This window comes from Chiloscyllium plagiosum, unplaced genomic scaffold, assembly GCF_037043375.1.
Source record: "Chiloscyllium plagiosum isolate Xiang-an unplaced genomic scaffold, Cpla_swu_hap1 HiC_scaffold_2, whole genome shotgun sequence".
In the NCBI taxonomy this organism is placed as follows: domain Eukaryota; kingdom Metazoa; phylum Chordata; class Chondrichthyes; order Orectolobiformes; family Hemiscylliidae; genus Chiloscyllium; species Chiloscyllium plagiosum.
In genome coordinates, this window is record NW_028270140.1 from 140,158,682 (window position 1) to 140,176,475 (window position 17,794).

Genomic DNA, 17,794 nt, shown 5'->3' on the forward strand with positions numbered 1-17,794 from the left:
GACATAAAAATTGGTGGAATTATGGACAGCGGGTAAGGTTGTCAAATGATACAGCAGGTGATAGATCAATTGGAAAGTTGGGTGAAGAAATGACAAATGGAGTTAAATCCGGACAATTGTGAAGTAACGTTTTTTGGGAGGTTAAATGCATGAGGAAAGTATACCGTAAATGTCAGGAGCCATAGAATCATTGATTTACAAAGAGATCTTCAGCTCCCTCATAGCAGCAATAGAAGAGCATAATGTGGTAAAGAAGGACTATGGCATACTCATCTTCATTGGTCAGGACACTGAAAATAAAAAATAAGAAGTCATGTTGCAGATGTATAAAACTTTAGTTTGGCCATCCTGGATTATTATGTGCTGTTATGATCACCTCACTAAAGGAAGGAAGTGGAGGCTTTGGAGAGGGTGCAAAAGAGTTTTACCATGAAATTGCCTAGACTGGAGTGTATTAGCTATAAGGAGAAAGTTAGGACTGCAGATGCTGAAGATCAGAGTCTAGAATGTGGTGCTGGAAAATCACAGCAGGTCAGGCAGCATCCAAGGAGCAAGAGAATTGACGTTTCTGGCAAGAGCCATTCATCAGGAATTCCTGATGAAGGGCTCTTGCCCGAAACGTCGATTCTCCTACTCCTCGGATGCTGCCTGACCTGTTTTGCGTTTCCAGCACCACACTCGCGACTCTGTATTAGCTATAAGGAGAGGTTGGACAAACTTGGATTGGTTTTGCGAGAGCTCCAAAAGCTAAGGAATGACCTAACAGAAGTATATCAAACTACGAAAGGCAAGTATTTTTCGCCAGTGTGGAAGTGTCAAATATTAGGGGGCATAGGTTTAAAGTGAAAGGGGTGAAGTTTAAAGGAAATAGGAGAGGCACATACAGATACAAAGAGGGTGGTAGGCATATGGAATGTGCTGCCAAGGGAGGTGGTTGAAGCAAGTACAGTAGCAAAGTTTAAGAGCCATTTAGAGAAACACAGGAACAGGCAGGGAATAGAGGGATATGGGGCATGTGCAGGTGGATTAGATTAGTTTGAAATGGCATCATGGTCACTATAGACAGGGTAGGCTGAAAGGCCTATTCCCGTGCTGTTGCACGTTCTAGTTCTATGTTTTCAATATCCTGTTCCCATTTCTTTCCTTTAGCCTTAAGAACTATATCTAACTTTTTCTTGAAAATATTCAGTGTTTTGCCTCAATTGCTTTCTGTAACTGAGAATTCCAGAGGCTCACCAGTCTTTTCATAAATAAATTTTCCTTGAGCTTAGCAGTAAATGGACAACCCTACAACCATAAACTGTGACCCCTGGTTCTGGACTCTCTGATTATTGGGAGCATGCATCCTGTGTTTATCCTATCTAGTCCTGTTAGAATTTTATAAGTTTCTATGAAACTCTCCTCTCATTCTGCTAAAGTCCATTGAATATAGTCCTAATGATCAAACTCTTGTCATACAGCTGGTCAATTCTACCTTGATGTCACTGGCAGTCATTTTCACCTCACCTCGAGAATCCACCCCTTGTATCCATGTTGGAATCAAAGTTGTACTAAAGTCAGGCCCTGGTGGAACCCAAACTGAGCAACTGTGAACAGATTAATGCTAAACAAGTGTTGCTTAATAACACTACCCTACATCGTTGTACTGATGCTTGAGATTAGACAGATGGGGCAGTAAATGGCCAGATTAGAATTGTCATAAGAGTCATAGAGATATACAGCATGGAAATAGACCCTTCGGTCCAACTCACCCATGTCGATCAGATATCCTAAATTAATCTAGTCCCATTTGCCAGCACTCAGTCCACATCCCTCTAAACTTTCCTACTCATGTACCCATCCAGATATCTTTTAAATGCTGTAATTGTACCAGCCTCCACCATTTCTGCTGACAAGTCATTCCACACCACTATTTGGAGTGAAAAAGTTTTCCTTTAGCTCCTTCTTAAATCTTTGCACTCTCACGCTAAACCTATGCCCTCTAGTTTTGGACTCCTCTAACCCAGGGAAAAAAACTTTGTCTATTTACCCTATCCATGCCCCTCATGATTTTATACACCTCTAGAAGGTCACCCCTCAGCCAATGTCGCTTCAGGAAAAACAGCCCCAGCCTATTCAGCCTTTCCCTATAGCTCAAGCCCTCCAAACTTGGCACCATCCTTGTAAATCTTTTCTGAATACTTTCAAGTTTCATAACATCCTTCCAACAGGAAGGAGACCAGAATTGCACACAGCATTCCAAAAGTGGCCTAAACCAATGTCCTGTACAGCCCCAACATGACCTCCAAACTCCTATTCTCAATGCTCTGACCAATAAAGGAAAGCATACTAAACTCCTTCTTCACTATCCTATCTACTGGAGACTCAAGAAACTATGAACCTGCACTCCAAGGTCTCTTTCTTTAGCAACACTCTCCAGGACCTTACCATTATGTGTATAAGTGCTGCCCTGATTTGCCTTTCCAAAATGCAGCATCGCACATTTATCTAAATTAAACTCCATGTGCCACTCCTCAGCCCATTAGCCCATCTGATCAAGATCCTGTTGTAGTCTTGTCCATGCTATATGTGAATGGAAAACAACTGGACAATTTCCCAAATTGTTGGATCAATGCCAGTGTTGCCACTCTACTGGAAACGTTTGACAGGAGCAGGATAATTCTGGAGAACATGTCCTCAGTACAATGTTAACAGGGCATTGCAGTATCCCATGCCTCCAGCCATTTCTTGTTATGACATGGAGTTAATTGCACTGGCTTTGATGCTGAGGAGCTCTGTAGGTGGCCGACATGGATCGTCCCACTTGGCTTGTCTGCTTTAAGATTGGTGCAAAAGTTCAGCTTCTGTGATTCTGTCTATTGATCATTGTTTTCTTTGCAATACCGAGGTGTTTTCTGCTGGATCAGAACAAACTTAATACTGCTAATTTATAAGCATTAATTGCTCATTTTCTGTGTACTTAGGCATTCCTCTATGTGTAAAAATTTAATATACTTTGAATAATACATTATCAATTAAAATTTTATTCAAAAATATGTTTTATATATGCTCTGATAATCTGTTCCTCAGTCATTCAAGTTCTGAATAGCAAGATTATACAGTGATGTTTATGAATTGATTTTAGTGCTGAATTGTGATTTCGAGCTGTGATACAATTATCAGCCACAGCTCTACTTTGCCTGCAGATTGCACTTGGTCTTAATTCTCTTTGTGCAACACCACAGGAGATTAATTATTATAATATTTTGGGTAATACAAGTTGGATCGGATTTCTGATACAAGCAGGCCAACAAAGCATTTGGAAACACTTTGGCTCTCACACTTCCCCAGTAGGCAGCACTCAGTGCTTTTTAACTTTCATGGTGTCTGTCCTTGACATAGCCACAACAAATGCATTGCAAAAAGGAAAAATCAATGGCAAAGAAAAAAAAAAGCCAGCAGCAATTTCAGCAGAATTTACCTTACTTGGTCAGCTTTCGTGATTTGGAATGCATTACACAAAAAGGTGAATGCAGGCAATTTGAAAGCAACTTACAAAAAGGAAACCTATATAAATATAATATACATATAGGAAAAATGTGCAGGCTACAAGGAACAGCAGTGGAATGAATTTAATTGCTGATTCTTTTAAAAAAACCTGTCCAACGAACTGATAGGCAAATTGCCACCCTGTATGTTGAATGAATGGCCACCCTCTGTCAACAAAGGATGCTGGTGAAAAGCAACTGAACAGGATTCTGGAAGAAATCGGTTCAGTCACCATGATTGAGAAGGAGATCGCAGAGAACCTGATGCTCTTCAGGAGGTGGCACATTCAACAGAGGGTGCTGGTGAGAAGTGACTGCGGAGATTCTGGGAAAAGTCTGCTCAGTCACAACTGAAATGGGGATCATAAACATAGGCTTGACTGCTCAGGAAACAGGTTTTCATGCTGAGTGAATAGTGCCTGAAAAGATACTTACTTGGCAGGGGATATCAGTGGTCAGCATATAGCGTTCTCGAGACCCTGTGGGAAAAGGAGAAGATAGATCCTGTCGCATGGTTCCCTTATAGAAGCAAAGATTTATACTTCCAATATATAAATTTAGCATGGCCAATCCACCTAACCTCCACACCTTTGTGACTGTGGGAGGAAACCCATACAGACATAGGGAGAATGTGCACATTCCACACAGATAGTCACCTGAGGCTGGAACTGAACTTAAGTCACTGGCGCTGTGAAGCAGCAGTTCTAACCACTGAGCCACTGTGCTGCCTTCTAGAGCCACAGATTGTCAAAGTCATTTGGCAGAATGCCTCATCACCAGAGCTTTCCAACAAGCACCAAGAGATTGCCTAGCTGGTGGTGAGAAAGGAACTACCTATGAGATCCTTTCTGTATGCCCAGTCAGTCTGTGCCATCGCATGCTGACCTCGAAGCGGCTGCAGAGGGGATGAGAATGTCACACATCTCCTTCTGGAATGTGCCTTTGCAAAGGAAGTCTGAAGAAAGTTAAGGTTGGCTCGAGCAGCTATATGACGCAGGACTTTGTGCTCTGTGGTTTGTTCTTTGGGATGCACACGGAGACAAACATCAACTGCGTCTGGAGGACCATCCACTTAGTGAAAGACACTCTTTGGTTTGCCCGAAATCTGCTGGACTAGGGTGGACAAAGTTAAAAATCATACAACACCAGATTATAGTCAATTTGGAAGTACAAGCTTTTGGAGTGTGGCTCCTTCACTAGGTAGCTAGTAGGCAGGATCACAGGACACAGAATTTATAGTAAAAGGTCAAAGTGCCATATAACTGATGCAATGTATTGAACAAACCTAGATGGTTGTTAAGTCTTTAAACACTTAGAATGGGTTGCAGGTTTTGATTCATTAATATGTAATTGCATCTGCAGTCCTCACTTTCAACCAGGGAAAAAGCCAAAGTAGACCTGATATTAGGGAATGAGTCTGGCCAGGTGATCAAAATTTCAATGGAGGAGCAGTTTGGGAACAGTGACCATAATTACAAAAGTTTTAAGTTACTTAGAGATAAGTACAAGAGTCGTCTTCGGCCGACCTTATTAAATTGAGGAAGGCTAACTGCGACAATATTAAGCAGGAACTTAGGAATGTAGGTTGGGAGCAGTTATTTGAGGGAAAATTCATACCTGGCATGTGAGGATCTTTTAAAGGCCAATTGATAAGAGTCCAAAAATATGCAGGTTAGGTTGATTGGCCATGCTAAATTATCCATAGCATTCAAGGATGTGTAGGTTAGGTGCATTAGCCATGGGAAATGCAAGGTGGGGTCTGGGTGTACTGCTCTTCAGTGTCAGTGTGAACTTGTTCAGCGGAATGGCCTGTTTCCACATTGTAGGGATTCCATGGCGTTCACGACCAACATGTTCCTGTGAAAATGAAGGATAAGGATGGCAAGATTCAGGAACCTTAGATGACAAAAGAAATTGAGAGTCCAGTCAAAAAGAAAAAGGAGGCATTGGAGAAGAATGTAGGTGAACTCATTAGTATGTTTGCAGATGATTCAAAGATCAGGACAGTTGCAGACAGCAAGGATGACTGCCAGAGGATATAGACAGGCTGGAGACTTGGATGGAGAAATGGCAAATGGAGTTTCATCCAAACAAATGTTAGGTGATGCATTTTGAGAGATGTAATCCAAGAGAGAAGTATACAATAAATGGCAGAACCCTTAGTAGAAATCAACATGGATAGGGATTGAGGCGTATAGATCCACAGATCCCTGGAAGCAGCAACACAAGTTCCATCTGCCATGACCAGGGCCTCCAAGCCCTCAGTTTCTTCCTCTCCAGACGTCCCCAACAGTACCCTTCCACCGACACTCTCATTCGTTTGGCCGAACTGGTCCTCACCCTTAACAATTTCTCCTTTGAATCCTCCCACCTCCTCCAGACCAAAGGGGTAGCCATGGGCACACGTATGGGCCCCAACTATGCCTGTCTCTTTGTTGGCTATGTAGAACAGTTGATCTTCCATAATTACACTGGCACCACTCCCCACCTCTTCCTCATCGACATTGATGACTGCATTGGCGCCACCTCGTGCTCCTGCGAGGAGGTTGAGCAATTCATCAACTTCACCAGCACATTCCACCCTGACCTTAAATTTACCTGGACCATCTCTGACACCTCCCACCCCTTCATGGACCTCTCTATCTCCATTAATGACGACCAACTTGACACTGACATTTTTTACAGACCCACCGACTCCCACAGCTACCTGGATTACACCTCTTCCCACCCTACCTCTTGCAAAAATGCCATCCCCTATTCCCAATTCCTCCGCCTCTGCCGTATCTGCTCCCAGGAGGACCAGTTCCACCACAGAACACACCAGATGGCCTCCTTCTTTAGAGACTGCAATTTCCCTTCCCACGTGGTTAAAGATGCACTCCAACGCATCTCGTCCACATCCCGCACCTCCGCCCTCAGACCCCACCCCTCCAACCGTAACAAGGACAGAATGCCCCGGTCCTCACCTTCCACTCTACTAACCTTCGCATAAACCAAATCATCCGCTGACATTTCCGCCACCTCCAAAAAGACCCCACCACCAGGGATATATTTCCCTCCCCACCCCTTTCCGCAAAGACCGTTCCCTCCGTGACTACCTGGTCAGGTCCACTCCCCACTACAACCCACCCTCCCATCCTGGCACCTTCCCCTGCCACCGCAGGAACTGTAAAACCTGCGCCCACACCTCCTCCCTCACCTCTATCCAAGACCCTAAAGGAGCCTTCCACATCCATCAAATTTTACCTGCATATCCATCCATATCATTTATTGTAACTGTTGCTCCTGATGCGGTCTCCTTTACATTGGGGAGACTGGGCGCCTCCTAGCAGAGCGCTTTAGGGAACATCTCCTGGACACCCGCACCAATCAACCACACCGCCCCGTGGCCCAACATTTCAACTCCCCCTCCCATTCTGCCGAGGATATGGAGGTCCTGGGTCTGCTTCACCGCCGCTCCCTCACCACCAGATGTCTGGAGGAACAACCCCTCATCTTCCGCCTCAGAACACTTCAACCCCAGGGCATCAATGTAGACTTCAACAGTTTCCTCATTTCCCCTTCCCACACCTCACCCTCGTTCCAAACTTCCAGCTCAGAACTGTCCCCATGACTTGTCCGGACTTGTCCTACCTATCTATCTCCTTTTTCACCTATCCACTCCACCCTCTCCTCCCTGACCTATCACCTTCATCCCCTCCCCCACTCACCCATTGTACTCCATGCTACTTTCTCCCCATCCCCACCCTCCTCTAGTTTATCTCTCCACGCTTCAGGCTCTCTGTCTTTATTCCTGATGAAAGGCTTTTGCCCGAAACGTCGATTTCGCTGGTCCTTGGATGCTGCCTGAACTGCTGTGCTCTTCCAGCACCACTAATTCAGAATCTGGTTTCCAGCATCTGCAGTCATTGTTTTTACCTAAATATGAATTGGCAGGAAATAGAGGGAGACAGATACCGTACACGCAAAGGGTTTTTAGTTTAGAAAGGCGTGTGTCCACACAGACTTGGTGGGCTGAAAGGTCAGTTCCTGCACTGTACTGTTCTTTCTTTTTCATATGATTCTATATCTTAAATACAATGAAGCAAATTTCTACTAAAAAGTTTGATTTTCGTGAACCTGTCTTTATAAAATTATTTAATGTGAATAATGCTACTTATATTTTAAAATATATACAGTACATTACATGCACTGAAAGAAAATCAGATTATTTGCCTACATTTCATTTTTCATAGCATGCATTGCAAAGTACAATAGCAAGAAACAGATTTAAATAGACTGGGGCTGTAAGAATAAAAAGCAAGAAAGTCTAGAAATCACCAGTAAGATTTATTAAGGGCTGTAAACAAAGTGTTCATGAGGTTAAACAGCATTTGTGAAAGGAGAAACAGAGTTAACATTTTAGGTTGTGACATTTCATCAGAACTGTTGTAAATGCTACAAATATAACTTGGTAGTTTGCACTGCTGCCTCATAGCGCCAGAGACCCGGGTTCAATTCCCGACTCAGGCGACTGATTGTGTGAAGTTTGCACATTCTCCCCGTGTCTGCATGGGTTTCCTCCGGGTGCTCCAGTTTCCTCCCACAGTCCAAAGCTGTGCAGGTCAGGTGAATTGGCCATGCTAAATTGTCCGTAGTGTTAGGTAAAAAGGGGTACATGTAGGGGTATGGGTGGGTTGCGCTTCGGCGGGTCGGTGTGGACTTGTTGGGCCGAAGGGCCTGTTTCCACACTGTAAGTAATCTAATCTTTAACTGGTTTTAAATGAATCAAGAGAGACGGGAAGAATGAAGGAGAGGAAAGAAACAAGAGAATTGAAGAGTTTTAATAGGTCTTGTGAAGAAACAGAAGATGTATTTAACAGAAGCACTATTAGTACTTTACCTGTTGCCTGAAAACAAAGGGGAAACAGGTAATGATCTGAAAATGTCGATGTTGAATTCAGAAAACTAAAGTAAGTGCAAAGAAAGTTGCTGTTCCTCCAGCTTCATTGGAACAATGTGGAAGGTCAAATAAAGAGAAATCAGAGTGAGACTGAGGCAGAAAATTAAAATTAAAAAATAACCTGAAGCTCATGCTTCCAGACTCAGTAGAAATGTTCAATAAAACAAACAATCACACAATCTGCATTTGATCTCCACAAGGCATGGGAGTCCCCAAGATGTAAAGTGAATATCTTATGCTATCAACTGAAAGGAATACAAGTAAATTAATGTCTAATCTAAAATGTTTTTGCAGCCCTGTAAGGTGGAAAGGGACAAGATGAAAGGACTATTGATGGACTTAAATAGAAAGGGACTATAGGAATGGAACTAGGTGCTTGGGTGATGGAAGAGTGGATAATGATTTTGTGAATTTTTACAATGGTATTTTACAAAAAGATTAAACAGTCCAGGAAAACATAATATGATAGAAATGATAAGGTGCACCATCCAGAAGCATGCAAAATACTTCGCAAAAATAGTGTGCTAGCTGTTTACTGTCTATGCCCTAACCCACCTCAAGTCTGTCGCCTATACACTCTAATTAGAGTTCATAACATTAAATAAAGTAAAAATTACACATTTTCTTACAGTGATCAAACAAACACAAAAGTTTTTATGTCCAAGTATTTTTTGTCACCGAGGTCTTAAACTTCCAAAAATGCACTGACTCATAAATTTATCCAAAACAGTTCTGTTGCTAAACTGAGGTGACAGGATGATCAGAATATTTTTCAGTATGTGTGGCATTCTGTCATTCTCACTTATGAGATTTTGTTTTAAAAATAATTTGAAAATAACTAAAATACAAATTTAGCATGTTTGCACTGTAAGGATCACAAAAACTATATTCAACTTTGAACTTTTCATAATATACAAGTCTCGCAAAAGGGAGGCACAGATTGTCTACGCTTTGGGGGTGTAGACTTGACATTCTAAAATGTTTATAGTTAATGTAAATATTTAATTAGATGGCTGTACTAGCTACTTCATCCCATTCTACATCTCCTTCTTTTGAATATTATTGTCTGCTAAAACATTATAACAATTTTTCAGTGTTGACACATCAAACTGCGCTAACAAGATCAATACTGGCGGAATTTACAATCTACCTAACATCATGCATTTATAAAGTACCTTTAAAGTAGTTCATCACAGGGACTTCAATCAACAAAATTTAACAGCAAGGCCACAGAGAATAAGGTTTTTTTTTCACCATGCATTTGCTCCTTTTGTCAAACACTTTAAATGTGTCTGACAGTATGGTGGTGGAAAAGCACCATTCCTGCTGAAGGGCTTATGTCCGAAATGTTGATTTTCCTGCTCCTGTTCCCCAACTGGGGGGGAACACTCCTGTCTGTTGATTGTTGTGCAGTGCCCATTCATCCACTGTCATAGCCTTTGCTCAGTTTCCCCAACGTACCATGCCTCAGGACATCCTTGCCTACAACGTATAAGATAGACAACGTTGGCTGAGTCACATGAGTACCTGCCATGTACAAGGTGGGAGGTGTCCCCTTGCGTAATGGTGGTATCTACGTCCACACTCTGACACGTCTTGCAGCGCCTACCATGACAGGATTGTATGGAGTTGTCCTGAGAGCTGGGCAGCTTGCTACGAACAATGATCTGTTTGAGGTTTGGCAGTTGTTTAAAGGCAAGTAGTGGAGGTCTGGGGAAGGTCTTGGTGAGGTGCTCATCCTCATTGATAATATGTTGCAGGTTACGAAGAACATGGCGCAGTTTTCAGCTCCTGGGAAATACTGAACAACGAAGGGTACCCTGTCGGTTGCAGCACGTGTCTGTCTCATGAGGAAGTCATTACGGTTCATTGCTGTGGCACATCGGAACCAGCAGTTGATGAGTTGGGCATCGTACCCTGTTCTTGTGAGGGCATCCCTGAGTACTTCCAGGTGTCCGTCACGTTTCTCCTCATCTGAGCAGATCCGGTATACACGTAGGGTTTGTACATAGGGGATGGCTGTTTTAATATGTTTTGGGTGGAAGCTGGAGAAGTGTAGCATTGTGAGGTTGTCTGTGGGTTTGCGGTAGAGTGTGGTGCTGAGGTGTCCATCCTTGATGGAGATGCAGGTGTCCAAGAATGAGACAGATAGTCGAGAGTAGTCCATGGTGAGCTTGATGGTGGGATGAAACTTGTTGATGTCACTGTGTAGTTTTATCAGTGACTCCTCACCATGGGTCCAGAGGAAGAAAATGTCGTCAATGTACCTGGTGCATAATGTTGGTTGGAGATCCTGCAGAGACAAGAAGTCTTGTTTGAACCTGTGCATAAAAATGTTGGCATATTGGGGTGCAAATTTGGTCCACATGGCTGTTCCCTGTGTCTGGATGAAGAACTGGTTGTCAAAGGTGAAGATGTTGTGATCAAGGATAAAGCGGATCAGTTGTAGGATGGTGTTTGGAGAGTGGCAGTTGTTGATGTTGAGTACTGAGGCTGTTGCCGTGATGCCATCATTGTGGGGGGATGCTGGTGTAGAGTGCGGAAATGTCCATTGTGACGAGGAATGCTCCCGTTTCGACTGGTCCGTGGGTGCTGAGTTTCTGTAAGAAATCCGTAGTGTCGCGACAGAAGATGGGGTTCCCCTGTACAATAGGTTTCAAGATGCCTTCAACATAGCTAGAGAGATTCTCACATAGGGTCCCACGTCCTGGTGTGTTGGCTTTGTGTACCTTTGGAAGGCAGTAAAAGTCACCTACACGAGAAGTACATGGGATGAGGGCATGTAGGGAACTCTGAAGGATTGGATTCAAAGTTCTGATCAATGTGTTTAATTCACAGGCGTGTTCTTTGGTCGGTTCAGCTGGTAGTTGCCTGTAGTGTTCCTGGTTGTTCAGTTGTCGGTACACTTCCTTGCAGTAATCTGTTCTATTTTGAATGACAATGGCTCCTCCTTTATCTGCTAGTTTGGTGACAATGTTGTGATTGGTTTTGAGAGCCTGGATGGCATTGCGTTGTGAAGAGATGATGTTTTGCTCTACCTTGTGGTTATGGCTGATGAATCTGGCATTTATATATCTCCTGACAGTTTGAGCATATATGTTAAGCCCAGGGCAAAGGCCCTCCTGTGGGGTCCAAGTTGACACCTTCTTTGGTCGCTCCTCTACAGATCCCTGTGATGACTGTTCCAGTTCATCAGTGGACTCATTGGGATCACTGCTGGCACCTTGAAAGAATTCCCACAGTCTCATTCACCTGATGAACTCCTCCATGTCTGTTGCCAGAACCAACGGGTCCTTTTTGGTGGTGGGGCAGAAGTTGAGACCCCTACTCAGGACTTCAGTCTCTTCCGGTCGAAGGGTATGGTCCGATAAGTTGAGTAGTTGGTTAGGCTGACATTCATTGCCTGTTCTAATTGCCCAGAGGGCAGTTGAGAGTGAACCACATTACTACAGGACTGGAGTCACATGGAGTTCAGACCAGGTATGGATGGCAGTTTCCTTCTCAAAAGGACATTAGTGAACCAGATGGTTTTTCCTGGTATTCAACAATGGTTTCATGGTCATCATGAGACTTCCAGATTAAAATTTCAGATTTGTAATGAATTCAAATTCCACCATGGTAGGATTTGAACCCAGATCCCCAGAACATTACCTGTGTCTCCAGAATATTACTCTAGCAGTAATACCACTAGGCCATCACCTCCCCTTTATTCTTACTGTACAAAATTGTTCATTGTCATTTTTCACCATCATCCTAAACCTTGTGACACATTTCTCCATGGACACTTGTTCTGCCTTGACCCATCTCATTCCCAAGAATCAGGTCAACAGCATCTTATTTCTTGCTGGAATTGACAAATACTACAGGAGAAAATTCTCCTGAACACAATCTAAGAATGTTTGTCCTAAGCTGTTGTTTATACTACCATCATTTCAGTCTGTATTCAGGTAATTAAAATCCCCTATTATAACTATTTTAAGATGGGTGCACCTAATTATACTTTTATTGTAGATTCGTTCCGCTCTATCGTTTCCACTAACAGATGGTCTATGGATTACATAGAGTAATTTAATTGCACCCTTTGTGTTCTTTCACTCCAGCCAATTTGATTTTGTCCTTGGAACCTTTGGGACACCCTCATTGTCCATCACTGTTATGCTCTCCTTACCCAAAGGCACCATCCCTCCTTCTTTCTTCCCTTATCTTTTTGAGCACCTTATAACCAGGATTAATTGAAGCTCTTCCTTGAGCCAGATTTCTGTTATATCCATAATATTATAATTCCACAGGGCAATCTGAGCCGGTAACTCATCAATCGCATTAACTGTAATTTATGCATTCACATAAATGCAGCCCTAGTTTTATTCTCCAATATTATTCCTGGGTTCCCACACCCCTGCTGAGCTACCTTAAATGCACTTTCTGAGCTGAGATGGCACCTTTTGTTAGAAAACCTTGAAGTATCTTGAGGATGTGACTTATAAGTAGTTCTGGGATTTACATATTAAAGAACCGAAACGAACAAACCCATTCTAAAAGATGAAAGACTTTACCTAAGTTTCTTCAATATATCATTTCAGCTGCATAACACTGTCATCTTTTGCTATAAATTCTCGTTTTGAGAAGCAGCGCTTCAGAAGCTGGAGTCTCCAACTAAACCTGTTGAACTATAACCTGGTGTGTGATTTTTAACTTTGTTCACATATATAACTCAGTGATTCCAGCTGCTGAAACAAGTTCTGAAACTTGTAGCTCCTGGGAGCTGCTGACACTTCCTGCACAGCAATATGTCTAGGACAGCCAAGTGTTCACAATTCTCAAATGCCACAGGATATGCATTCTGTCAAGATGCCCTGCCTACTTTTAACTTAGCTGACATTAACCTTTTGTATTGTTTACTATAAACTAAAAGTTAGTAGAAAATGGATATTTCTCACTCTTAACACTGATCAGCTCGTTCTCAAGTGTCTAAATTGCCAGCATAGTTCAGCAAATATGGAGGCAAAAGGTGAAGAGGGTCTTGACATAAATTAGTTATGAGCTCTCTGGATGAATTTAAGTTGATAAATTGTAAAAGGTGAAAGACCAGCAAAGAATACAAAACTCTGGAGGTAACAAAAGCATGCTATGAAGTTCCTTCATTTTCAGTTTCAAAATCCCCAAAATCCTCTTCCACAATGTTGCTAAAACATAATGTAATGCTACTGTTTTATTGTAACTTCTAACTCACAACTAGCAAGACCACTGAATGTGTGCATGAAAAATCATATAGAGAAAGTTCAATTTGCATTGATTTAAAGAAGACCACAAAACACAGGATTCTGCTTTTCAATGTCATCTATACTCATTGACAGATCAAAAAGGCTGTACCAATACAAATAAAGTATGTCAAAAAATGTTTGGTCTTATTTATTTTAATGCAATAAAATAAAGTAAAAAGCTATGAATTAAATTGGCTATAAATTATTATAAATCTGTTAAAATCATGCTTTTCTTCAAGCTGGTAGTTTCAAAACCCTAAAACTAGAATTTCAATTTTTAATCATATCTCAAACATTCTGTCACATGTACTAGTAAGCTTATTTTTTTGTTTGAACAATCATTGCCTCAGACCCATCTTCAACAATGCCTAGATTTATTTATATAGTTTAATAACTGTTCTTAAATGTAAAATAAAACATTATAAATGCAAACAATGTAATTATGCCACAAATAATTGATAAAATTATTAGACATACTAATTACAGACAAGGTGAGGCGCTTTCAGATGAAGACTGAAAATCAAGGACTCTGAATATATCAGTACCAAATAAGTGGAAACCAATATTTGTACTACATAATTGGTGATTTCCCCTTATATTAATGTTCTTCTGAATTGTCCTCTTCAGTGATAAGCAAAAAGTTTTAAGAAAATGTAATTATTTTTCAGCAATACTTATGTTCAGTACTATAATTCAAGTTACATTCATTCTATTAGGTACAGAGATAATAAAGGGAGCACATAAGTTTCAGTTAACAAAAAGACTTAAAGGGAAGGATTGAAATAGTTTCTTTCCAGTGTAATAAAGATATGAAATTCCCTGGCACAAATCATTGCTGAAACAGTCCATGAACTGTTTTTAAGGAAAGTGTATTGCTAGAAAAAAAAACTGTGAAAATAGATAAGATTCTTCATGTTTCATTAAGCACAAAATGGATTTGAAGGAACAAATGCTATTTCCATACTGTAGAGTTGTTTGCCTCTAAGTAAAATGCTGGCTTTGCCTACACTCTATGAAAGGATACATTTAAAAATGCAGTTAGGTACTTACTGGTACACTTGATTCAGATGGTAAGTTTTCAGGAATAAGTGATGCACATTTAAATCGTGACTGAATTTTTACAGGATAATTTGAATTCTTATTTGGTTCTGCCTTGATCTGAATTCAACAAAATAAGAAAATCAAATTACTTTCTAATGGTTATCATCATGCTATTGTAAAATTACTGCTCCACATATAAATGCATTTATATTTTAACAGGATTGTTAATATTATAAAATTAAACTGAAACTGAAGTACTTGCTAAATAAAATTATTGGCTTAATCTTGATTTGACCCATCCTGATCTTCCTCCAGAAACTGAGAACAATTCTTCAGCGCAAGAAAAATTGTTGGTTATATAACACATTCTATTTCCTAATAGGCCACAACATGGTTATGTTTTCAGAACAGCTCAGTCATAATTGAAGAGTTCAAACTATTTTGTTCAAACTGTCACTAAATGCAGCAAAGTTTCACATGTTAGTCTGCTGAACACATGATATGTGCTCATCTTATCTCCAAGCAAAACAATCATCTAATACAAATGTTGAAGATGATGGCCACAATTTTAAATCCTCTGGTTGCCAGAAATGAGATAAAGGGACAAGTATACAATCAAACAGGAAAAATATTTTTTCACTAAAATATATTTTATTCATAAAAATTATACAAGTACAATATCGGGTTGGGGGCGGAATAGGACCAGGTTGGGGGAGATGATGGGGGGGGGGGGGGGGGGGGGGCGGGGCGGGGCAGAGTCCCAGAGGAAAGGCATTTAATCGATTTTCCAAATAATTGATTATCCGAACAAAATAGTACCCGCCCATCTCGTTCAGATTATCAAGTTTGCACTGTATACATATTACCTATCAGGCATATAGCCCAAGTTTCCAGTCCTCCAGCACATAATAGGTGAAAGACCTTACACAGTGACCTTTCCCTATTGCATCTCTATAGTGGCTGTCTCAAGCTTCACTTCACGCCGCAGCATGTAGTCTGACCTTGGAATGTGCCAGTGTGCAAGACTCAGTTCAGGACAACTCTTTGGACTGGAAAGTTAGCAAGTATTACACAATCCAAAGGGCATATTTCACTAAATTGATGGTCCTCCAGAGGTGCAGTATTAAGTCCCACATCACGAATATGCTCAAGACATAGCCACTCCTTCCTCAGCCCAATCTAACTATATTGCGCACATAAATTACTGGCTACAAATACACCCAGCCCAAGCCTGGAAAATCCCCTTTAAATACACATCAGTTTCAGATTACACCATCAGAAACCAATCTACTATTTTAAGCAAGAGCCCAATTAGGGAAGCAGTGATGGTTTCCCTGTCAGGCCCCATTTGTCCTTTCTCATCTAGGAGGAGCCAGAATTAATTCTGCATACTTTAGGGAGATTTTGTTATCAGCCAGTGCAACTCTATTGCGAAATAAATGACATTTAGCTACACCAACAATGTAAGAGAAAATTAAATACAAATCTTGAAATGTTATCCTGTACAGCACAGCAGATAAAACAAGGACTTTGCCACTACTACTTAGTTCAACAATTTCCACTTCCTGACACAAATTTTGTAATTTACTTAAATACCTTCTTCAATGACAGTTCAGCTGCTTAAAAAAATGAGCAGATGAGCTGTACAGACCAGGATGTCTCCGGCTTGTTCCTCAGTTTATCATAAATAAAACAAAATCAGTTAGGGTGGTGATCAAGATGTTCATATTGGCTTCAGTCTGCATTGGTTAAAGAATGAGCAAAATAAACACCTAGAACTTCTGCTCCTCATGGCAAAAACAATAACTTGCATACATATGTACATTTTAAAAATTCATTACTTTGAAATTCTTGCTTGCCAAATACCTTGTTGAGGCTGCTCAGCTCCTTATGCCTTTTCATTACCAAGTTTATTATATCGCAGGAAAACTGCATCTTTCTTTCTGCAAACCCATAGTGAAGAAACTGATCCTTTAACAGTAATGGTTTATACTGGAACTGGTCTCGTAGAACCTATAAAAAGGCATAATAACAACAGATGGTAAGCACCACACATTGAAGTAAATTATTATCCAGTTTGCTATTTTCAACAGAGAATGGGGGCTTAAATTAGAATTTTAGGACTTCATTCAGCTATATTTATGCATGTTAAAGAAATAAATTTAAAATCCTTGCAGTTTAAACTTGTTATTCAAGTATTTTTTTAAATACACCAGCATTAATCTAAGCCACGAAAATGCATATGAAAGACTGCAATTCTAAAACTAAATGTGATTAAGTAATTGTTCCAGATTACATATTTAATGCCTTTGGCGCATAATTTCAATCATTAGATTTCATGTTTTACAAACATGCATTTAGGACTTACATGAGATATTTATCAGAACAAGGCTATTCTATTTTTAAAAAATGTTTAATGTCAAACATCCATTCTGACAAAAACAGATTAGTTTCTGGAAATATGCATCAGAAAAGTGAAGTACTACTTTACTCTGCAAACGTTAGATATATTTTGCAAAATAGTTCAAATGACCTGATACTAAAGAAATTTAATTTTAGTTTGAAAAATAATATGCAGTTTTATCATTCTAGACTGTAGAATCTGCTACTGTGGCATGACATCAACATTTTGTTTCCATTTAGGAATACTTAAAAGAGATAAATCTTTACAATAAATGCAAGCTATTATACAGGTTGATTTAGAGTTATTTAATAAAAAGACCACAAATCAAAAATAAATGCAAATGAAATATTTTGACTAAATCTGTAATTGAACGAAAGATAGTACTTCTTGACTTACATACTGTAGACATTGGATCCTGTACCAGCTCAGTGGTGTATGCTTTCAACCACCATTTAAAGCTTATAATTCATGCTTGAACTGAAGCTACAGAACTCAAAAAGACGGAACTCAATGGAAGATTATGTTCACCTTGCCACGGAGCCTTTTATCACAATTTAATAAAGATAATTTGAACATAGAGAAAATGTAATATATGCTGATTGATAGTAAATTTAAAATC

At 40.5% G+C, this 17,794-nt stretch overlaps 1 protein-coding gene across 2 annotated transcripts in view; it reads right to left on the minus strand.

Moving 5' to 3' along the window:
• Positions 1–17,794, minus strand: part of cep44 (centrosomal protein 44) — a 74,368-nt gene that overhangs the window by 22,784 nt on the left and 33,790 nt on the right. For both annotated transcript variants that reach the window (XM_043704568.2, XM_087973859.1), the window contains exons 4-5: positions 16,638–16,784; positions 14,781–14,888 (exon numbers count right to left, since the gene is read on the minus strand). In XM_043704568.2, coding sequence (XP_043560503.1) covers positions 14,781–14,888; positions 16,638–16,784 — 255 coding nt within the window. The remainder of the gene's footprint in view (positions 1–14,780; positions 14,889–16,637; positions 16,785–17,794) is intronic.